This window comes from Dipodomys ordii, unplaced genomic scaffold, assembly GCF_000151885.1.
Source record: "Dipodomys ordii isolate 6190 unplaced genomic scaffold, Dord_2.0 Scaffold43, whole genome shotgun sequence".
Taxonomy (NCBI): Eukaryota; Metazoa; Chordata; class Mammalia; order Rodentia; family Heteromyidae; genus Dipodomys; species Dipodomys ordii.
In genome coordinates this window covers 15939228-15963771 of record NW_012267259.1, presented here as the reverse complement: position 1 = coordinate 15963771, position 24544 = coordinate 15939228, and the positions used below count along the sequence as shown (strand labels likewise).

General features: G+C 40.7%; 1 protein-coding gene across 1 annotated transcript; it reads right to left on the bottom strand.

The window, feature by feature from the left end:
- Positions 1–614: 614 nt before the first annotated feature.
- Positions 615–5878, bottom strand: Socs6 (suppressor of cytokine signaling 6). The gene has a single exon (XM_013019008.1). The coding sequence runs from the start codon at positions 5754–5756 to the stop codon at positions 4149–4151; it is 1608 nt and encodes a 535-aa protein (XP_012874462.1). The 5' UTR covers positions 5757–5878; the 3' UTR covers positions 615–4148.
- Positions 5879–24544: the final 18666 nt, after the last annotated feature.

The window sequence follows — 24544 nt, the reverse complement described above, 5'->3', positions numbered from 1 at the left end:
AATGACGTTCAGAACTTTAAAGGCATATAAATAGTGTGCCTAAGAAACCATCCACAAATTTTTTTTTGGGGGGGGGTCCAGTCGTGGGGCCTGGACTCTGGGCCTGGGTGCTGTCCCTCAGCTCTTCAGCTCAAGGCTAGCACTCTACCACTTGAGCCACAGCTCCACTTCCAGCTTTTTCTGCTTACATGGGGCTGAGGAATCAAACCCAGGGCCTCATGCATGCAAGGCAAGCACTCTACCTCTGAGCCACCTTCCCAGCCCCTTTCCACAAAATTTTATTTAATAGGAGATATTCTTTTTAAAAGTCCTAACCCAAATGTTTTATCACTTGCTTAACCTTCTTTGAGTACGATTGATTTCATCATTATGGTCACTTTAGTCTTTTTGCTTAGGACAATGTCCTCCTAACTCACTCCAGCCTTTATGTTAAGTACTCTGGCACATTTGCACCATTGGCTGACTCCTAATTCTTTTCCCCTCTTTATTGTATTTTATTGTATTGTATTTATTGTATTGGCTCCTACTCTACCTGTCCAGTTCATGGTGCATCCAGACATGTAATTCCTAAGTAAAACCAGACCACTAAGATATGAAAACAGACAAGGCAGATCTTGTGAACGGATTTTTATTTACACACTGTATCTAGAAGTAGATACATAAAATCTTATACAATTTCCAAAAATGTGCAAGAAATTACTATAATTCTTTTACAAACCAAAACACATATTAAAATCAATGGACTTTGGATAGCTCATTCTGTGGTGTTTTCAGTACAAATGGTACACACCTGATTTGAAACACACAGGAAAAAGTGTAAACTACAGCAATCTGGATTGCAAGTATTAATTTCATGGCACTCCAATAACTGTGAGACTTCTTTAACCCAACATGTATGCTATTACAAAATTTTCTAAGAATTTCTCCTCATCTCTGCATGTAGCATTTGGAAACAGCAATTATACATTTTGCCATGTTATGATTGGTCAATAAAAAGGATGCTTATAAAAACTTTCTTTACAAGATTAAAAAAGTATTAAGAAAACAATTTGTGATTATTAACGTACCAGTGCCTTTATAATTTCAATGTTATTTATGGAACTGGGTATTGTTCCTTCTAATTCAACAAAACTGTCTATTGCTGGTAGTGTGATTTCACTTTCAATCAACACTTCACATTCGATGAAAAATTTAAGATTGAAATCAAAACGTTATTCTGAATCTTTGCTGAAGTGGTATCTCTCAGAAATATGAAATATACAGTAATTTAGCCATGCTCCTGAAAGCACTGTTGCTAAGACAGACTTGTAATACTAGTAGACAGACTACAGAAACCATGAAGATCTGAGTAACTTGGATCCTGTTTCAATTAATACTGGCTCAGAAACTGTCATACCTATTCTGTTTTATTTCCTATAAGCCAATGATATATGCTTTGGGCACAGAACTTTATTCAACAGCAAGAGGCTGCTCTGTACAGCTGGTTTCCTTAAAACATTTTTAGTTCTATGGTCATTTCCGGTGATGGTAGAAGTGATCTAAGTTTTTTCATTATTGCACCAAGTAAAAAGAGAACTGTTTTACTTAGAGAAAAAGATCTTTCAAGTACTTCCTATAGCCTTCTTACCTGTGACAACAGCTCACTGTCCGAAGCCTCAAAACACTTTCCAGCTTCCATCATGCTTTGTGATCAAATATCTAATTTTAAAAATCCTGATTCAACCGTCACAATAAATGGATAGAGCATTCTCATTTTGTCTTCAGATTGTTAAGCATCACTCACAGGTTGTGTCTACATCATCCAAGATAACAAACCGAATCCAAAGTTTTAACCCAACTGTATGGAGACTTGCTAAAGGACGAGGACTTCTCTCTTTCCCCACTGTCCACTCTTCCCAGACGAAGTCAGATGCCCGCAAGGCACTGGACTATGATGTCAAGTGGATCTCTATCTACACAAAAGTAGAAAATGTCATAATACGTCTTGTCGGCTTGTAAACTTAATTTCTTAGCAAGTTCACTGACTTTTCTCCAAGAACTAACAATTTCAAACTGGACTAGAACAGGGCACATTCCTCTAATGGCTTTTCCCATTAGAACCTCAAACGTGCCCTCCAGAGCACAGCAAATACAATTTTTAAAGTATCTGAATAAAAATGAGACTAACTGGGTACATCAAACACACGGCATTGTGAGAAAAACTGAAGCCAGCCTATATCCGTGAGTCAGGCTGGGGTGGTTCGGAGACCTCTGTACGTCATGGGCTCTGGGGGGAGATGTGAAATGGGACACACAGAGAAGCCATCTCGACAATCTACCATCAACACACAGCAACTCCGTGACGACACCTGATCTCACAAACGCACAGGGACTTTCAACTTATCCTAGATATATTTTCAGTTGTTTAAAAAATAAATAATTCTGCAAAAAAATAGCTAAATGTCTTGCATTAATTTGACATGCCTACAACTCTGCAATAGTTCTTAATCCAAATAGCTTATAGTGAACACTTAAATTATATTATTATAGTATATCTCATATTCCATCTCATTAGGGGAAAACATAATAGAAAATGAGTCTTTGTAACAAGGTACAATCAACATTCCACCAATATTAAGTACCTTTTCCCCTTTAAATAAAAATACCACCACATCATATTATGGCATTATGCCTTTTATTGGTAGGATCTCAATTCTGTCCTGAAGAAACACATAGAAAACAGATTGTTATATATGAATTGCAAAGCCAGTCTGTTTGACCCAAGCTTTCTCCTTGTATTTATTGAGAAGAGGTGAGAGAGGAAAACTAGAAGTCACAAAAGGAAGAGACATCTCAAACTACATGCTCCATTGAAGATGGAATACTTTTCCTTAAAGCTTGTATCACTAGGAGCATTTCCCAGTTGGGGCAGTCTTTAAATACATCACAGAATCATGAACTGAATAAATGCTCTGGATTTCAAAGTAACTAGAAATGATTAGGCATTATACCCTTTCTTCGGCTGGCAGAGGGGGAAAAAACACTCTGTCTTTTTAATTGGTAGCATATGTGACAGGAAAAAGGACTTCCACTCAGTTGATATGGTTTAACAATTTTTCTCACATGATATTCTAAAAATTATGGTTCATTTTAAGTGGGGGCAAGTGGTCAGATCTAGCACCTTTTAGTGGTGACTATAGAAAACAAAATCTGTAAAACAAGCTTTTATAGTCAAATCCATTTAAAACTATATTTCTAATGTTATAAGATAATCCATATATGAAAATTAGTTGTACAATCAAATTCACCAAAGAAAAAGGCTGAGTAAACTAAAGAAATCTGATGAAACATGTAAGCAAAGTCTAGATAACAGAAAAGTGCTCAGGAGAGTACAGTTATCTTTTATTTCTACAACAACAGTTGTGGTTCCACGACTCTTTAACTTAGGCCAACTTGTACCCGAGTTGAAGGACAGAAAAGGCAACAATTTCTGAACTGGTGGTATATATTTCTTTACAATTTTAATGTAAGGCCATTTATTAAAAGAGACAAGATGAAAATGAAGGCAACAGAAAGATCCTACCTTTCATAATAAAAAAATTTAGCATACCTTAAAAAATTTAGAAAAGTGTGTAAAACGTGTTGTAGATTTGCATTCCATTAGCCAAGATTATGCCAATTCATATTTCTGAATCATCTTTTTATAGTATGAGATTAACAAATCGTTTTCAGTGTTTTATCACACACACGTTTATTCAACATTATCATTTGAAAACGGGCTATTTAAAGACAGCAATTTTCATTTGCTAAGTTTCATTCAACTTAGGGTTGAATACACATGAAATGTGCTTTTAATGCATAAAAATCACAGTGGATAGCAGCAAAGGACTAGGGGATTAAGGAAAATCTGATAATTCACATTGTGATTATTCTGCAATGAACGTAATTCACACTTCTAGAACCTCAAGACAACCCTTTTTAAAGAACCAAAATAAACCTACAACACCTTGAAGACACTTCCCTACCCCTAAAGAAATCTATGACGCTTTTACACATAAAACTAAAATAGTTATGGCAGCAAAGGATTTTGATGGCGTTGAAAGTTTGTAAACTGTATTTCAATCTCTTTTTCTTATTCCCAAAGTGCAAGATGCAGGGTTTGCAATCGTTCAGTAGTGCTTCTCCTGTAAATAATCCTTCATTTTGTTTGGCAAAGGCAGTTTCTGAATTAAATCTATTCTGGTATACTGACGTATAACAAAACGACACAGGTACTGCAGAGAGCGCACCTGCATGAACCGTGACACCGGGTTGGTCAGTCTGACAGGGTAAGTGGCAGATCCAGGTAACCGGGACCTTGAATAACAAAAAGCTCCGTTCTCAGAGTCCCTGATTGAATGCTCAATTAGATCTACTATAGACGTATGTCCTTCCACATCTGGCTGTTCATAAAAGCTAAATCTACCATTAGAGTGCTCGATTCTAGTGTGAAGTGTTTTACCATGGGAGCGAAAGCTCAGGCTTAAAAGGTAACGGTCATCAGAACTATCCCGCACAAGAAAAGAGCCATCTGGCACATTTGCCAGCTTCCCTTCTGCCTCCCAGCGTGTGATCGGTCCCCAATACCACCCTTGTTTTGCAAGTTTCTTCAGCTCCTCTGTCAGGCTTGTCACAGCCATGGGACCACTGCTCTGCACAGAGTCATACACTCTGGCAACCCCAGGAGCAGAGTTAGGATCAAAATTCAAATGACAGCGCATACTTTCAGCCACATGGGCGTCTGGGCCAGTGAGTCCACTAAAGTTCCTTTGGATTTGACTATTCTGCATTGGAGGTAGCAATGGTGAGAGTGGAGGGACATCATCATGACTTGCTCTGGGGCTCTGCAACATGACTCCTGTGGTGCCAATCAGTAAGCCATTCACAGACTGATCCACAAAGATCTCTGGGCCAACGACGAGGTCCTGGTCTACCTGATTCTCTTCTTCTGGGAAAGAGCTCCCTCCCTCCTGAGGAGGAATCGCAGAGACCTCCATGGGTGAAGAACTGTCCAGACAATAGCTCCTCGATCCTTCCAAAGGGTACATCCCGTCGTCTAAAGGCACGGTATACTGAATGTAGTCCTGAGGCATAAGTCCAATAACTACAGGCACGTGATCGTCCAGGTGGAGACGCAGGTCTCCCGTGGGGGAATCAGAACTCTTGAGTGGAATGCTTGGCTCCTGGCACACAGTTTCCGACTGAAGGTCGTGGAAATCCTTTCGCACGCCATTCAGGGATGGGCTGGGGCTGGAAGAGTGAACCAAAGCCTTGACTCGCACCTCCATTTTGATGCACGTCTCCTCGGAGTTTGTGGGCCGCAGAGGCCAGGGTGTGGGGCTGTAGTGGTGGCTGCGGAGGGAGGTGGACCTGATGGGCCTCTGGGCTCTGACATCCTTGAAGACGATGGGGGCGGAGGAGGAGGAGAAGGTGTCGTCATCGGCGGAGCCCCCCCCAGGGGGCGTGCTGCCTTTGCCTTTAGGCTTCTGCTTCACCGAGAGCCGCCTCTTCAGGGTGCCCATCAAGCTCTCGCTCTTGGATCTGGGTTTCCCCCCCTTCTCCTCATCGTTGAGATCACAGCTGGCCATATCTTTACCATAGCAGCCACCAAACAAGGAGTCTTCTTTTCCAAAGTCACTGGCTAATGACGGTGGCTGGACTACCATGAAGTCAGTTTCTTCTTTGCTTTTATTCAAATTAAAAGATTTCCGGAAGGTTTTAAGACTAATTTTCTTCATTATGACTAGCTACCGCTAATCCGAAAGGATCAGTTTCTCTCTGGAGTATTATCCCCAAACATCTGGAGAGGCTGCAAAGCGGCATCTATGTCTTTTTCCAGGTTCATTTAACCTTTGGAGCCACTCTCTGAAAGGAAAGAGAAATAGCTTTATTTCACTGAGTTTAGCTTCGATCTTAAAAGATCTTAAACCTTTGCTTCAAATCTTTTTTTTCTTCAGAATGACAACTCTGGCCAGGCATGATAGCTCAAGCCTGTTCTCAGCTACTGCACAGGAGAGCAGTTCAAGGCCAGCCTAGGTAAAAAAATTAGTAGACCCTGTTTAAACACACAAACAAGCTGAGCCTAGTGATCCACTCCTGCCAACCCAACTAGGCACACATAAGAAGACTGTGGTTCTAGGCCACCCTGGGCAAAAAGACCTTACTTATCTGAAAAAATAATAATAATCTAATAGAAAATGAGGACAGAAGCACAGCTCAAGTGGTACAGCTCTTTTCTATCAAGTAGAAAGCCTTAATCAAACACACAGTCAGCATGAGGATTTTTACCCCCAGACGCAGGGCTTGAACTCTAGGCTTGGGTACTGTCCCTAAGTTTCTTTTGTTCAAGGCAAGCACTCTACCACTTGAGCTACAGCACTACTTCTGGTTTTATTGAGTAGTGTACTGGAGATAAAGCGTCTCATTGAGTGTCCTGACCAGGCTGGCTTCAAACAATAACTCTCAGATCTCAGCTTCCAGAGCAGCTACAGCTGTGAGCCACCGGCGCCTGGCAGCATGGGAACTTCAGATTCTGCTTCACAGCCTGTACCATGGCGGGAGGGGAAGGGGTGGCAAATGTGTGATGGTGTTTCAAAAACTACCCCACACTTACCATCCTTTCTTTTTGTGCCTGCATGAGTTTGGTTTTATTTTATTCTAACTGTACAGGCCAATGTTCCCTTCCCTCCCTGCTCTGTCTAGCCCTTGTTTATCTCAGCCACAAGTTCTGATCACATGCTCTGCTCACCACCTTGCTGAGTGCTAGAAAGACACTCAAGAGGGAGGGTACAACACAGCATGGGAGTGACATGAAGCCCACTCCTTAACAGCACCCGACATGTGAGAAGCTGTCTAGAAATGTCCCCTTTGTACTCCTGAGTGAGTCCCTTGAGAACAAGGCTCATCCATCCCATATTCCCCACGCCCAGAGCAGAGGGACAGTGACAATGAGTGCTTGCAGGCTGGGCCTCTTCACCTGGAGCTCCAGCCACTCAGTCCCTTGGCAATTCAATGTGGTTCAATTCATTGTCATATGCAGGCCCAATCCCTTTATGTCCCCCACCCCCCTCACTGGTGGGAGGGCAGATCTATGAATGGAAATTTATAGTAAAAATCCATATGAAACATAATGGCAACAGAAGGTAGGAGGTGAGGAGGAGAGACAAGAGCAGTTGGCTGGTGTGTAAACGGAATCTGCAAGGAATCCATGCTTACTAAAACCCACTCAGATCAGACAGCCTGTCAGGATCAGCAGTATCGCCTCCATAAAAAGAAGTTTAAAAGTCTTACTATCATGTACTATAGTTTTGAATACATTGCATAAAAAATAAAGTGCTTCTCAATACCGAGTGTAAGGGTCCTGTGAAGCCCCTCTGCCCAGGCCTGTCTCCCTCTCATGAGCAACTTCCCTGAGCACTGACTAACCGCCTAAGTTTACAGTTCAGTGCTTCCCACTACCACATATCCATACTACAGAAAAGCAGAGATGCTACTACAATTTAGCAGTTATTTTTCTTCCTTTTTATATTTCTTCCTTTTTACATTCCCAACCATAGACAACTCAATCCTAGTTTGCGGAAACAGTCCTAGACATTAAGTCTATAAAAAGTCCTATTAGGCCACATGATCTTTATCTCTTTCCTACATTTTCTAGGCAAAGATTACGCTGGAAATTTTAAGAGTATCTATTTTTCTGTTTGCACTTCTGAAAATATATGCCATCTTTTTATAGGATTGCCATCTGCCTCATGCCTGAGTAAACATTCGGAATCTGCTTACTGCCTTTCTAATTGTAAAATTTTAAGTTTATACATACATTATAAATGTGTAGATTCAAGGGAAAAACTTAAGGCATTTAAAAAGAAGAGCGACTTACAGATAGAACACACCACAAATAACTGCACGGCCTCTCTCTTAAGGAATGTCAATAACCATTGAACACCTACCTAATGCAAGACAACTCTACATCAACAAACGAAATAGCTGCATTACCCTCAATGACACTAAGGAACCTGAGTCTCAAAGAAATCTGCCTAATGAAGATAAATAATAAACTCTGATGGCTAAAAAATTTTCTATGAATTTAAGTTGCGGGCAAAAACCAGTCTAAAATAAAACTGGAGAAATGCTATTTTAAAAAGTTAGCTTTAATACAAAGACTGTTGAAATGCAATTAACTTCTAATTCTTCTTTAAAAGACATATCCTACTGTAAAACCTAGAAGATGCATTATATAAAGATACAGACAATCCATTCATCTACTGAGGGGCATCTGGGTTGGTTCCATATCTTAGCTATGGTGATTAGTGCTGCAATAAACATATTTGTGCTGGTAGCTTTAGTGTGGCCTTGTTTTTGATCTTTTGGGTAAATGCCCCAAAGTGGGATTGCTGGGTCAAAGAGGAGCTCTATATGTAGTCCTTTGAGGAACCTCCATACTGCTTTCCAAAGTGGCTGAACAAGTTTACACTCCCACCAACAATGCAGTAAGGTTCCCTTTTGGCCACATCCCCTCAGCATGTTGTTATTAGAGTTCCTGGTTATAGCCATTCTAACTGGGGTGAGGTAGAATCTCCATGTTGTTTTGATTTGCATTTCTTTTATGGCTAGGGATGTTGAACATTTCTTCAAGTGTCTATTGGCCATTCTTTCTAATTTGGGGAGGGGAAATAACAAAATGCTGAAATAAGGATACAGATTGACCCATTGTAACAATGAAATGCACATGACACTATGATGAGAACGAAAGTGGGGGGGGGAGTTGGAGAGGGCAGGGATAATAGGGGAAAAACAACGGAGGAGGTAACAATGCTTGATAGGAAATGCATACATTACCTCACTCATGTACCTTTACAATAAAAAATGTATCTTAAAAAAAAGAGGGCGTGAAGATGGCTCAGTGGTAGAGCGCTTGCCTCGCATGCATGCGGCCCTGGGTTCAATTCCTCAGCACCAAATAAGCAGAAAAAGCCAGAAGTGGTGCTGTGGCTCAAGTGGTAGAGCACTAGCCTTGAGCTGAACAGCTGAAGAACAGCACCCAGGCCCAGAGTTCAAGCCCCACGACCAACCAAAATTACAAGAGGCAGACTCACGCCATAGAGTCAGTCTACCAGTTGGGTATGCTTGTTGCACTAAGTTCCAAGGATAGGAACCTTGGACCTATATGCATATATGTTTTTTGTCAGTCGTGGGGCTTGAACTTTGGGTCTGGGCGCTGTTTCTAAGATCTTCAGCTCAAAGCAAGCACTCTACCACTTGAGCCACAGTGCCACTTCCAGTTTTCTGGTGGTTCACTGGAGATAAAAGTCTAACAGACTTTCCTACTCAGGCTTGCTTTGAACCAAGATCTTTAGATCTCAGCCTCCTGAGTAGCTAAGATTACAGGTATGAACCACTGGCGCCTGGCTTAAAAGATGTTTTTAAAAAGAAGTAGGTATCAATTCCTAGCCCTCTTGCCTCCCTCCCCTCACAAATACAACTTTGTAAGCCAGGTGCCTAGTATAGTACCTTGGAGGCTGAGTTCTGAGGATTAAGGTTCAAAGCTAACCCTGAACTAACTAGTAAGACGCTGGAAGAAGAGCTGTGTCTGAAGTGGTAGAGTGCTAGTCTGGAGCATCAATACTGAGGGACAATGTACAAGATCTGAGTTCAAACCCTAGGTCCAGCACAAAAACAAAAGCAAAAACAAAAAACCGTTGTAATATGAGAATAGATGGACATAACATAGATACTAAAATCAGAGCTGTATTCAATTATAAAGAAAATGAAGCAAGGTTGTCAATATCAATACTATTAATTTCATTTTTCTAATATATCAGCTAATAAACTTGACAAGAATAAGGAGTAAGCATAAATATTAGAAAAGGGAAGCCACAACTGTCACTATTTACAAATGACATAATTGATTTAATGCCTAGAAATGCAATCAATGAATTTCAGGAACACTACTAGGAACTTAGTGAGCTGGACAATTACAAAATTTATATACAAAAACCATAAATACATCTATGTTTTTAAAAGCTGGTAAGACTAGATTCTATTTATGGTATCTTCAAAAACAATGAAATAAATACAAAGAATGATAAGAAAAACTCTTGAGGATAATAGTACATTTCAATATACAGAAAGGCACATCTTGTTCTTAGATAAAACAATCAAGGATAAAAGGAAACATCAAAGTTTCTCAGAGAACACAAGAAAACAACAGTGAGGTTAACCCGATAGACAAGCGGTAAAACCTTCAAGTTCTGAAGGACTAAGGAGAATGATCTGCATGGGACACTGCAACGAACTTGAGGAGACCCCACAACTATAAGAAACAGAGGAAGGAGAGCCCAATGAGCACGTGTGAAACCTGAGTGACAGCAGGCCCTGGCACACAGTGGCATGTTGGACAGACATCTGCGAGGCTGCAGAAAGCAAGATTCATACTTCATCTGTTCTATCAAAGTAAATTCCAGAGGGATCAAAGGCAAAGACTTTTTTTTTTTGTCGGTCGTGGGGCTTGAACTCTGGGCTTGGGCACTATCCCTCAGCTCTTCAGCTCAAGGTGGGCGCTCTACCACTTAAGCCACAGCACCACTTCCAGTTTTCTAGTGGTTTATTGGAGATAAGAATCTCACAGACTTTCCTGCCCGGGCTGGCTTTGAACCACGATCCTCAGATCTCAGCCTCCTAAGTAGCTAGGATTACAGGCATTAGCCACCGGCACCTAGCTGCGAAGACATAAAAAAAAAAATTGGAGAAAAACTTCAAAAAAAAAAAAGTCTTGTAGCTAGGCACCGGTGGCCCATGCCTGTAATCCTAGCTAGTCAGGAGGCTGAGATCTGAGGATGGCAGTTCAAAGCCAGCTATCTTGGGGAGGAAAGTCCATGAGACTCTTTACCTCCAATTAACCACCAGAAAACTGGAAGTGGTAGAGCACTAGCTCTGAGCTGATGAGCTGAGGGACAGCGCCCAGGCTCAGCATTCAAGGTCCGCGACTGACAAGACCAAAAAACAAAACAAAAAAAAACTTGGATTGAAGATCTTTTTTAAGTATAACACAGGAGAAAAAATGGATCTAACCATGTAAAGTTTACATATTTCTGGATATTCAAAAGTAGCCTAAGTACAGTCAGAGTTAAATGAAAAAACTCCAAGAGTTTCTAATTCAGACTAAGTGCTGTGACAGACTGCACGGTGAAAAGCTGGTAAAAACAGAGACCTCTATAAGCAAACAGGCAACATTCACAGCACACTTCACACAAAAGGACTGCAGGAGGAAAAAAAACAGCAACAAAAAGCAATCAAGGAGGAAATGAAGAAAGCAAAAGGTGGGGAAGGAATGCAATCACTCCTAATCTTCATTCCTCCCAGGGAAATTCAAGTCATTTGGGGTGATGGAAACTCCCTGTGTCTTAACTGTGTGCTGCTTCCATGGCTACATCTGTCAAAATTCAATACATTATACACTTTAAAAGGTGATTTCTGATATGTTAAAATTTTAAACTTCACTAATAAGGAAATTCAAGCCAAAACAAGGTAAGGTATCACCTTCAACTACAAATTTGAAAATGTCAATAAATGACACAACGTGTAAACACTATCCCAAAATGAATACTACTCAGTTGAGCAGAAATGATACAACCACTAAGATTAGTTGAAACTATTTATCAAAATTTTATATTCACACATGCTTCATCCAAGTAGTCATGCTACTAGGAAGCTGTCTTTTGGATATACACTCAGGCCCAAAACAAAGACATACAGATAATGTTCCTTATGCCATTTGTTTAAAAAAAAAAAAAGAAAAGCTACTATCACTTGATTATTTGCCTAATATTGGTAAATGTAGGACACAGACTGGCTTGTAAGGCAGGTCTCAGTATAAACTTTCTGAATATACGGTGTCTTGTTAATCCTTGTCACCATATAGCCCTGTAAATTTGGTATTATGCCAAAACCAGAAGGGCACAAAACCAGAAGTGGAGCCAGACTACATGAGTTCATGTGTATCTTGTCCCTTAGTAGATGTATGCAGGGTTTAAGTGGTTCGTGTATGACATGGCCTTAAAGCCATGCCCAGCGAGCCAGGGGCTATATAGGCATTCGCTGCTAGTGGGGATATCACAAACGGGAGGCTGAAGCACAAGAACATCAAGCCACTTGCCCCAAAATCATAACTGACCAACATACTGTAATGCCCAGTCACTACGCACACCTTTTACCACATACCTCAAGGCAAACAAAACATGGAATTAACCTAACCCTAAGGAACCAACCAAACTATGTATCCAAAAATATACTGGTTTAATAAATTACAATCAAACAATGGAATGTTCTCCAAGTAAACACAGGTGTCCATGGTACATCACAAAAGCTATTAAACAAAGTACAAAGTGATTCTACTTGTGTATCTATTTGTGTGCTGGTATGTGCAGATTAAATGTCCCAAAGGATATGCAAGCCACAGTGATTACCCTTCCAAAGAACAAGAAAAGGGATCAGGAATCCCATTAGGGATTCCTGGACCTTAGGGTAACCACCAAGCAGCCGCAGTTCAATGCTAGTACAAAACTACCATCCCATCCACACTAGCAAAGGAGAACAAAGCAGTACAAGTCCAGGAGCGTTGTGTTTCAGTCACCTGAAAAGACAGACTCTGGAGCCCTCAGGACCAGATGCCTCCATCCCTGCATAAGGCTTCCCAGGCGGCTGTTTTCATTGGCTGGTGCACAGGACCCCTCCCCTGCCCGGCCTCACTCTAGGCACCTCACACTCATTTCAACCTCTGCTTCCTGCTTCAATCATGACTCACAAGCCCCAGTGGCTCTGTGTCTAAAAGTCACAGGAACCAACACCTCAGCCAATGGCATCTCCAACATCTAACACTTAGCATGCCTGAATTTACTCCACATAGCTGTCATTCTCATAGTTCACTACGATTTCCATAAATTTCCCTAATTTACACCCACTTCTTAGCTCCCCTCCCCTCCCTTATTTTGTCACTTAGTTTTGACACTGAAAAAAACACTGTACTTCCTGGAAAAATCAAAAGACTTGGGGACAAGCACTAGTTAAAAACAGAGCTGAAGGATAAAGACCTGCCCAGGGAGGATCTCAGATTCCAGCACAGAAAGTAGTTAGCAATCATCGGTGCTGCAGCAGGGAACCATTCAGGAGGGGAAGGAAGCTCTGTCACTGCTGATGTGGTGGTACTCCTGACCAAGGGACGCCAAAATGTCGTAGATGCACGTTTACTTAGAGACTCCACATCTTCCTCTTACCAAAAAAAAAAAAAAACAGGAATCTGGGCACGTCTGATCATTTCCAAAGTCACAATGGACAACCAAAGCTGATGAACACAGTATATACTGAGTCACTTCTGAGGTGAAAGAGGAGGTCTTTGTCGACGGGAGCCCCAAAAGTAACTGCAGCTAGACTAAGCAATCAGAAACAGCAAAACTCTGGGAAAAGGTATCTATGCAAAGTTGACTGATGAGGAAGAGGCTGCAATGGTGTATGAAACCTCACCTATCTACGCTTGATCTTTGCAGAGGAAGGCAGGGCTCGGGGGTAGGCAGAGTGCTGCCGAACAAGAACAAGGTCCTGCAGTTCAAACTCCAGAACTATCAAGAAATTAAAAAAAATTTTTTTAAAAAAAGGTCTGCTAATGCCTGCCCTACTCAAAAAGGAGAGATTGTTGGACTGAATAGAAAAAAAACTATGTGTTATCTACAAGTTCTACTCCTAATACATACAATGTACATCATTTGAAATGTTATGAAAAGGGCAGCATCTACACAGTTGAAATAGTAACCACACAGCTAGAATAGCATATTAGTATCAGACAGGGAATAGAAAGTACATTTCAAAGATATACAGGATATAAGGTATAAGGCATAGGGCTGGGAAGGTGGCTCAGTGGTAGAGCGCTTGCCTTGCATGCATGAGACCCTGGGTTCGATTCCTCAGCACCACATAAGCAAAAAGAAAAAAGCCGGAAAGTGGCGCTGTGGCTCAAGTGGTAGAGTGCTAGCCTTGAGCTGAAGAGCTGAGGGACAGCACCCAGGCCCAGAGTTCAGGCCCCACGACTGGACCCCCCCCCAAAAAAGATATAAGGCATAAAAGCTCTTCACATAATAGCTAAAAATATAAAAACAGAAGCTGACACAGCTGAAGAGAAATAGACAACGCAATAGTAACACTCAAACATTTCAATAAGGTGGAGGATTCAAAAACCCAAAATCTGTAACCTGAAATTCCTTAAAATCCAAGGTATTTGGATTGGCCAGAGATGAAGAATCCACACCCAACTTATGTGATCAGTCACTGTCAAAATGGTATACAAAATTACAGCCCACATATATGTACTAAGGGAGCATGAAATGTAAGTGGATTTGAAAGACTTTCAATAAGGAATCCTCAGTTTATAACTGATAAAACAAATGGAGGGAAAATAGCCAGGCTGGGTAAGATCTGAATGCTATCCACTAACTTACACTAGTTTATATTTCTCTAGTCATCTTCATTAGGATGAACTAAGCAAGTTTTGATTGAACAGGAATAAATCTGGGAAACCACTAAATATTGAGAAAATAAAGCTTCTAAAAAGCCTCTGGGCTAGATTAAAAATCACAAGTGAACATAAAAAGGAAGAGTGGTGGCACACAGCTGTAATCACAGTGCAGTACTCAGCAGGCCAAGGCATGACCATCATAAATCTGTGATTCTGTTGAGATTCAAAGCCAACCCAAGAAGAGAACTTCACGAGACCCCTTCGCAACACACAGCAGTAGCACAAGCCTATCCTAAACTATGCGGGAGGCTGAGATTGAGGGATCATGATTACAGGCAGAAAAATCTGTGAGATTCCATCTCAATGAGGTACTAGTCTGACATTTCAGCAATAAGAGGAATCCTAAAACAGGTGGACTACAGTACAGGCTTACCTCCTGCGAGGAAGCAAGATCATCTCCTAAAAACAAAACAAAACAAAACAGCTCCTTAAAAAACCCACTGAAAATAGAGCTAAAGGTGTGGGTCAGCAGCAGAATACCTGCCCAGCAAGCAAGCTTTGAGTTCAAACATACTGCCCATCAAAAAATTGATAATGAAGAACTGAATCCAACTGAAGAAGAGAACAGTAAATATTAAGAGTAGAACTCAGTAAAATAGAAAATAGCCCTTCACAAATTCTTTCAGGTAATATAGAAGGAAGAAGTACTTTGCATGTTTATGAGATGAGTAACGACTTTGATACGACAGCCCAACACATCATAAGAATCTCCAGATAAACATATTCATGAATAGTGATGTGAAAAGCTTTAACACATATAGCAAGCCAAACTCTCAGCTGTGTGTGTGTGTGTGTGTGTGTGTGTAAAATCACTCTCAGCTGTGTGTGTATGTGTGTATGTGTGTGTAAAATCATGATCATGGTCAAGTGTGATTTATCCCAGGATGGTTTAATGTCAAAAACCAATTAACACACAATAGATAAATAACTAGAAACACCATTCATGGTCATCTTCATTATTGTAGACAAGCATTAGACAAGAGACAACACCATTGTTCAAGATAAAAGAAAGAACAGAAGGCTACCCCCTCAAAACGAAAGTGAAGAAGGGCAGCATGAAGCCACCGCAAAGCCATACTGCCCAGTAAAAGCCCAAACGCTGTGCCTGAGACTGTGGACAACACTGTCTTCTCCCACCATCCCAAGTAAGCACCAGCACGTTTAAGCCAGAACAGTTAACATGCCTTCAGACTGAGAAGAGGAGCTACAGGTATCTTTATTCACAGCTGTCCCAATCTTGTATGTATGTGGAAACAACACACAAATACAAAACAAGCTGACAAATAATAGCAATAAAACTGCCAGCAAACAATAAAAAAAGAGTTATAATTCTACTCATAATACCATCAAAGAATAAAATTACTCAAATTTTTGAAAAGAAGAGCATGGTATACTCAAAACTATAAAAACACTGCTAGGTAAGGATGATATATAACCAGGAAGACTCAATATTACCATTATGGCAATTCCCCCAAAAATTAAAGACTAATGTATAAAACCCTACAGTACCTATCAAAAGGCTATAGGCTCTCTTTTTTTCTTCTTCTTTTTTATTATTGTGAAAATACTGTACAGAGAGGTTACAATTACATGGGCAAGATAATGAGTACAATTCTCATCAAGCATTGTAGCCTCCTCCTTTGTTTCCCCTTCCCAACCCTTCCCCTCCTCTCCCAACCCCAACACCCAATCCTTCTCCCCCCCACACCAAAGTTGTAAAGTTCGTTTTCGACATAACAACTTGTACATCTTATTGTAGCAATGGGTCCACCTATATCCCTATTTAATCGATTTGGTTTTTTCCCTTCCCCTCCACAAATTATACCGACGACACCAAATACCGTGAAAGCAGGGGTTATACTGTGGGGGAGGGATAGGCTCCTTTGTATAATCTGCTATCATTCCTATAATTTATATGAAAACACAGTTCTGAAAAAGAAAAAAGTTACAGAACTTTATTTCAACAGGACTCACGGGGTTTGGAAGACAATGTGTTCCAGGAGCAGACACTGGTGTCCAGAGCAGAGAAGGGAAAAGAGGAGAAACAAACTAGCAATTGTCACCTGGTCCCAGCAAAGCGCCAAGACAAATTAGTGAAGAAAGGACAATGCTTTCAATTATTACTGTCACAAGAATCAGCTAAAAACAAAAACAAACACTTAAAACCATTTCCTCACAAATGAGGAAATCAAATGAATCACAGCTAAGATCAAAATGAATCACAGCACTAGTTGCTGGAGCTAAAACTTATAACTTGCAAGAAATGCTTATTTGTTTTAAGCGAAGGTTTCTTAAATACAATACCAAACTCACAATTATTACATAAAAGAAAATCTGACTAATTAGGCATCATTAAAATAAAAAATAATATAAAAACAAGCTTTGTGGAAGTGGCCCAGTGGCTCAAGCGGTAGAGCGCTCGCCTTGAGCTAAAAAGCACAGGGACAGTGCCAGGCCCAGAGTTCAAGCCCCACCACCGACAAAAACAACAACAAGTTTTGTGTTTAACACAAGATTCGCCACAGACCAGAAGAAAGTATCAGCCTATCATAACTAATGAAGACTTATATACCAAGTCCTTTACTCAAAGAATTCTAACAATGGGGTATGGCAAATGACTCCATTTTAAAAATTAGAGAGAGGCTGAGAGGGTCTAATCCCTAGCACAAGACAAAGAAAAAATGAGAAAGAGGTAGAGGGGCTGGCTGCCAAACCTTTGTGTTGTTAGTCATTAAGAAGACATAATTAAAACCACAAGCAGTTACCACTACATGCCCACTAAACAATACCAATTAAAGTCAAGAATGTATAGAAACTGGAAACCTCAAATGTTGATAATGATGATGTAAAATGGGTCAGGTCCAGTGGCTCGCTTCTGTAATACTATTTGAGAAACAGAGATAGAAGAACCATGGTCAGCCTAAGCACAAAGATTTGCCAGACTCTATCTCAAAGAGCAAACCAGGAGAGCTGGTATATGCTTGTAATCCCAGGAAATTACATGCCTGTAATCTTCACAGGAAGCCTAAGAGGATCACTGTCGAGGCAAAAAGAGCTGGAGTTGTGGCTCAAGTGGGAGAAGGCCTTGAATTCTGACAGGAGGGAAAAGAGGGAAATGGGAAGGCAAAGAAGGAAAGCAAGGTAGAAGGAAGGGAGATACAGGTACACATGCACATGTCACCCGAATTATCATAAAAAATTCTGAGTTAAAGAAAATCAAACACATTCTAGTCTCCAACAATATACGAGCAAGGACCAATACCTTGGTACATCTACACAATGAAACTTTGTGAAAATCAATAAATTTTGATATTTATAGTTTATATATAATATGAGGAAACTTCCTATTATTCATGAGTTATATACAAGACACAGGAAACAAAATGAGATATGTAACGTGTGGCCTTAATTTTACAGAAACAACAGGGAACAAAACTGAACCAGTAAGAAGTGCAGAACTGCTAACTGGATGACAGAAATATTACTTTCAAAATATTCTATGTAATGAATATGTAATGTTTTTATAAAAATAAAGTCTGAGAGTTTGCTCTGAAAACTGTTTTGTGTGTGCCAGAAGCAGGCTTGAACTCAAAGCCTCATAGTCTTGCTCTGCTTCCTTACTCACTTGGTGCTCTACTACTTGAGCTCTACCTCCAGTGTGGTATTCAGCCAGTTAACTGGAAATAAAGAGTCTGGGAGCTAATTTTTTTTCTTTTGGAGCCAGTCCTGGGACGTGAACTCTGGGCCTGGGCACTGTCCTGAGCTATTTGAACTCTGGGTCTGGGCACTGTCCTGAGCTACTTGTGCTTAAGACTAACACTCTACCACATCAGCCACAGCTTTACTTCTAACTTTTTGGTGGTTAATGGGAGATGAGTCACCAACTTTTCTGTCCAAGTTGGTTTTGAACTACAATCCCCCAATCTCAGCCTCCTAAGTGGGAGGATTACAGGCCTCAGACTCCTACCACATCTGGAAACTTCATTTTTTGAAGAGAATGGCCACGCAAATCATCAGGTTAAAGCAAATGAAAGGCCTTTCTTGACTTTCACTTATGCCATCATTGTCAAACAAAGAAGTCAAGAGGTGCCTATTTTTTGCTTTAGTAGAACCTAGACTGCCTCTTCCTCCTCCTCCCGCCCTACTGTTTCGATTCCACAACTCATCACTGTAATCAAGTTCTTGAATACCAATCAATCCCCCACCACTCCACCCTGGCAACACCTGACATGGGTGAGGCCCAACTTCGCCAACCCCAGGCCTGCACACCCACACGGCTGAGAATGGCGTGGTCTCACTTCATTCTCTGGTCATGATCCCCAGACAGATCCTCCACACTGCCTGGAAACCAACTAAGTTTTCCCGAGTCATCCACGCTCTCTTTCCCTGCTGACCACTTCACACCACCCCTCAAGCTATCATCACACCCTCTTTAATCTTCATCACCCTCTTTAATCTTGAGGGGCTTCCCACCTTCTCCATCACAGCCGCCATGAAGCCAAGTCTCCACATCTCCTTGCCCTTTATCTCGAAAGAAACCCCACTCTTGCACACGCATTTCCTACCATCTCCCCTGCCGGACCTTTCCAAAAATCGTTCTCACATAAAAACAAACGCCTTGACCCCCATTTCCCCACCCACTGCAGTGCCACCCCTAATTCCATCTGTAGCAGAACACCTGGAGAACTGGAGTAAACCCAGCAGCTAGAGTCCTCCTCTGCGTCTTTCCTTACAGGCAAGCCAGCACACAAACTCTAGTGTCATTAGTCTCTTCTGAGAAGTTTGACTTGACACCACTGACTTATGGGACGTCCCGTCTTTGCTACAAGGAAGCTCGGGTCAGGCCACTTCTTCCGTTCGTCTGCTGGCTTCCCCTGACCTTTCATGACGGAGTACCCTGCATGCCCCCTCTGGTCTTTTCTCCATCTATACATACTCACACCCCTGACTTCACTCATTTCCACCCACGGAAAAAGCATCTACGTGTTCACCGGTTCTATCTCTTCCAGACTATTTACATACAAGTACCTTCCTGACACTGACACACGGGTATCTTACAGACAGACAGAGCATAACCCATTTAACCCTGACCTGTACCTCCTTCCACCCTCCTCTAAACCTGCTCCACCAGCAGCCTCTCCCACTTCATCTTCCAACTGCTCAGATCAAAACATCCAGACTCAGCCTTGACTCCTTGCTTTTTATTTTTTAGCTTGCCTCACATCTAGCAAGTCTTCAAGCCCCGATCTCAGCTACCTTCACACCATGAAGAATCCAATCACATTTTACCTCTATACCCAATTACCACTTTCTTTCACTGCATTACTGCAACTGCACTTAAGTGTCCTCCTTTTCTCATTTGGCTCCATGTAAGCTCGCCTCTCCAAAGGGCATGGTGCCCAGGGACCTGGGATACATGCTGACATCGGCTAGTGCTGGAATCCCATGACTTGTACCAGCATCCGTTAAGACTGTGGCAGATCAACTAGCTAGCCTGAGAATAAAACATCAAATCCTTCAGGTCTGACACGTGCCTGCAAACAAAAATAACTGAGGGATAATCATTTATTTCATGGTGTGTAGATATTATGAGAAGCTCTGCTTTAAAAAAGTGATATGGAATAAATGAATAGTAATAAAAGTATATAAAAGAAATAGGACCAACTAAAAAAAATGGAATTAAAGTTGCCATATATTTTAAAACTGAATAAACTGAGAATGGTTTATAATTACAGTATAATTTCTAACAAATTTTCAAGTGGTTTACCCATACTTTGCAGGCTGCTGACACCAACCATGGAGAAGCACAGAACCTAGGGTGGCTGGACGTCAGTAACTCGTGTAAGTTCAGTCTCTTAATTACATCCAGTTCTAAAAGTATGTGCTTCAATGAAAAGAGAGAGATCTGGACACATCCTGCAGAGAACAACCTTTACTTGAACACTATAAGCATCCTTTCTTGTTAACTGAGTTCAATATACAATCCAGTTAAATGAGTATGAAAAAAAATATCCATGACTTCACCAAAACCAAAACCAAAACCAATATGGCTAGTTTAGAAAAGCTGATTAGCATCCGGGTACCAGTGGCTCATTATAGAGTCCTAGCTTCTCAGGAGGCTGAGATCTGAGGATCACTGTTCAAAGCCAGCCTGGGCCGGAAAGTCCGTGAGACTCTTATCTCCAATTAACCACCAGAAAACCAGAAGTGGTACTGTGGCTCAAGTGGTAGAGCTCTTGCCTTGAGCTGAAGAGCTGAGGGACAGCACCCAGGCCCAGAGTTCAAGCCCCATGACTAACAGTGAAAAAAAAAAGAAAAAGAAAAAATGATTAACAAAACCAGAATTCACCTCTCCATTTTTTTGATAGGTCATGGGGCTTGAACTCTGGGCTTGGGCACTGTCCCTGCACTCTTCAGTTCAAGGCGAGTGCTCTACTGCTTGAGCCACTTCTGGTTTTCTAGTGGCTTATTGGAGATAAGAGTCTCACGGACTTTCTTGCCTAGGCTGGCTTTGAACCTCGATCTTCAGATCTCAGCCTCCTGAGTAGCCAGGATTACAGGTGTGAGCCACCCACGCCTGGCTATCATCTCTCCTTAATGTTTTTAAATTCAGATCTTAACATGTTACACTTATAAAGTAGTATACTTAGGTAACCAACCCGTCACTAGCTTCATAAACATACATATTAAATTTCTAATATACTTTTCTACATGGTATAATAACAGTAAAAAGAAATGGCCTTTATCTCCAATTCCTGACCCTCAGTATTTCTGAGTAATAGAGTAATCGCTGTTGTTCCTTACAACAACCCCTTAGACTCACACCTGAGTTTACAATAATGAGAAGATTTACAGGAAGGCCCAGACAGCCTCTGGATGGTGCCAACTGGAACTTTTGGCCTTCTACTGCACCAGAGTCGGAAGGGAGAGTAGGAGAGTACACAGTGTAAAAATCTTTTACTGGGCACAGAGGAGTGTGCTAAGACACAGAACTCCACATAAATCCCACTCCTTGCCTTACTTCCTTTCCTGTTGGTTCTTCCTCAGTACTATCCTTCATTGTAAGTTAACAACCGTGGCAACGTGTTTCACTGAGATGTAGAAGCCACGTTACCAAGTACAAATCTGATGAGGGATAATAGGTATTCTGTGGCATCTGACCTGGGAGCACTAATGTAGGATGAGACCTTCACACATAGGATCTGTGTCACAATTGAAGATATCCAGTTTCTAAACTGGGAAACTGGCTATTGATATGAAAACATATGAAAGTGAACAAGCCTATTTCTTTATTCTAAACCAGGCTGGGTCCTCCTACAAAATAACTATTAGTTCATAAATGCTGCTCTCAGTCCTGCTTTACACTCACAGATGAAATCATTCTGCATGGTGAAATACGGCACTCAGCTTATCAATAAGATCATTAATGAACCCCACATCTCCACCCTACTAACTCTGATTCAATTACAGCCATTGGTTTAAAAATACTTACTTAACACTTTCTAAAACATAGTGTAATGTAATAAATCCTGATCTCTAGAATAAGAAATATAAAATACTCTAACCAAAATTGTTATAACTCACAACTGCAAATTAAAACCAACTAACACATCTTATTCATAAACTGGTTTGTTAAGTGGTAACTAGTTTGCACAACTACTTAAATAAAAAGAATCACTAAAAAATAAATATAGAAGCATTTTATTTGAAGAACAAAAATAAAATCAACCAACTTTGGGTCTGTGTGGGGAGGGAGAGAGAGAGAGAGAGAGAATGAGAGAGAGAGGGAGGAAAGGAGGGAGAGAGAACCAGTCCTGGTGCTTGAACTCGTCCTGGACACAGTCTCTGGAGCGTTTTTGCTCAAGGCTGGCACTGTGCCACTTGAGTCCTAGTTCCATTTCTGGTACTTTGTGGTAAATCGGAGATACGAATCTCATGGACTTTGCTGCCTAAGCTGGCTTTGAACTTTGGTCCTCCACACCCAGAGCAGCTAGGATTATAGGCATGAGCCACCAGCACCTACATCAACTAATATTTTAATATACGTTAACAGATTTTAGCTAAAATATTACAAATTTCCTAAAATCTCACCATTTTCATTTCCTATGAAATAGAATACAATTTTGATTAAAATAGCAATTTGGTAAGAAATTTTAAGAATTTTTGGCCAACTATGACAATTAGGCAGGATTCAAATAATATCTATGCTTGCCTGTTTTGTTTTTATTTGGGGGCAGAGGTATACTGCAGCAAACAGTGATAAGATGAAACTCTAACAACTCATTCTTTTCAAGATTTAGTTTTGTATTAAAGTGCTCTTAAATTATGATGAACTATTCAAATACAAAAAAACTTCTGAAAGCAACATGTACATAAAAACTGAGAAGTAAAAAAAATTGCTTTGACTGCTACCAGTTTTCAGATCTTAACACAAAATCTCTAATGTAACAAGCAATTTGTTAATTATTCAAATGATTGTGCATACAAGATTTTTTCATTCTTTTGTACTACTAAATATAAGCTTTCAGTTAAAAATAATCTTCTCTTTCTAAAGTACACTTAAGATCAGTTTTAAAGAGCAGATTTGAGGTACAAAAGAAAAATTCCAGGTGCTGGGAAGGTGGCTCAGTGGTAGAGTGGTAGAGTGCTTGCCTTGCATGTCTGAGACCCTGGGTTCAATTCCTCATTACCACATAAGCAAAAAAGAAAAAAAAAGCCGGAAGTGGCGCTGTGGCTCAGTGGCAGAGCGCTAGCCTTGAGCTGAAGAGCTGAGGGACAGCGCCCAGGCCCAGAGTTCAGGCCCCACAACTGGACCCCCCCCCCAAAAAAAATTCCACATAAGAGTTAATATACTAATGGCTCAGTGGTACAGTGCTTACCTTGTATGCATGAGGCCCTGGGTTCAATTCCTCAGCACCACATAAACAGAAAAAAGCCAGATATGTCACTGCGGCTCAAGTGGTACAGTGAGAGCTCAGGCCCAGAGTTCAAGCCCCATGACTGACAAAAAAAAAAAAAAAAAGATACCAAAAATATCCACGCATAAAGTATTATTATTACATGTATATTAGAGCCCATGCTAAATCTCATTCATTCATCATTAAAGCTACAGGAGATTCTCAGAGAACAATAATTATTCAAATTAATAATACAGCCTATTACGTGAATAATAAACTTACACAATGGAAAAGATAATTTGCTTTGTAAAATGTGACTGTCAAAGTAACCACTTATTAAAGTTTCCAAAGATGAGATCTCTTGATGCTCTTAAAATGATTCAACTTAAAATTATTCATGCTATCCACTGTGAATCAGAAGACATTTAGTAAATTGTTACTTAGAGCTCAATAATATAGATGCAGTTTGAGATAGTCACTGAAAATGTTATCATCTTTGTTTAAAGAAAAATTAGACATGGTTTTCCCCCAAAGCAAAGGTGTTAATATTCACTGGTATTAGCAAAATATTTTCTTAAAGAAAAAACAATGGGCACAGTGTCCTATAATTCTAAGCAGGCTGAAATCTGAAGGCTCCAGGTCAGCCTGGGTAGAAAACGTTCACAAGAGTACACCTCAATGAAAAAAGCTGGGAGTGGTGATGTACAGTTGTCATCCTATCTACAGTGGGAGGGAAAACTAGGAGGACTGCAGTCCAAGCATGTCCCCAGAAGAGAAGCAAGACTATCTCAAAAAAACAGAGTAAAGAGGAACTAGAGGCATAACTCAACAAGAGAGCACCTGAAGTCAGAGGCTCTAATTTCAAGCCCAGTACTGACAAAAAGAAAGTGAGAGAGGGAAAAGGTAAGCAGAGGCAGGAAGAGAGAGATAGAATGTGAAAAGAATCTTTTTTTTTTTTTTAAATTTTATTTTATTTTATTTGTGAACATACTGTACAGAGGGGTTACAATTGCATGGGCAGGATAATACGTACATTTCTTACCAAGCATTGCAGCCTCCTCCTTTGTTT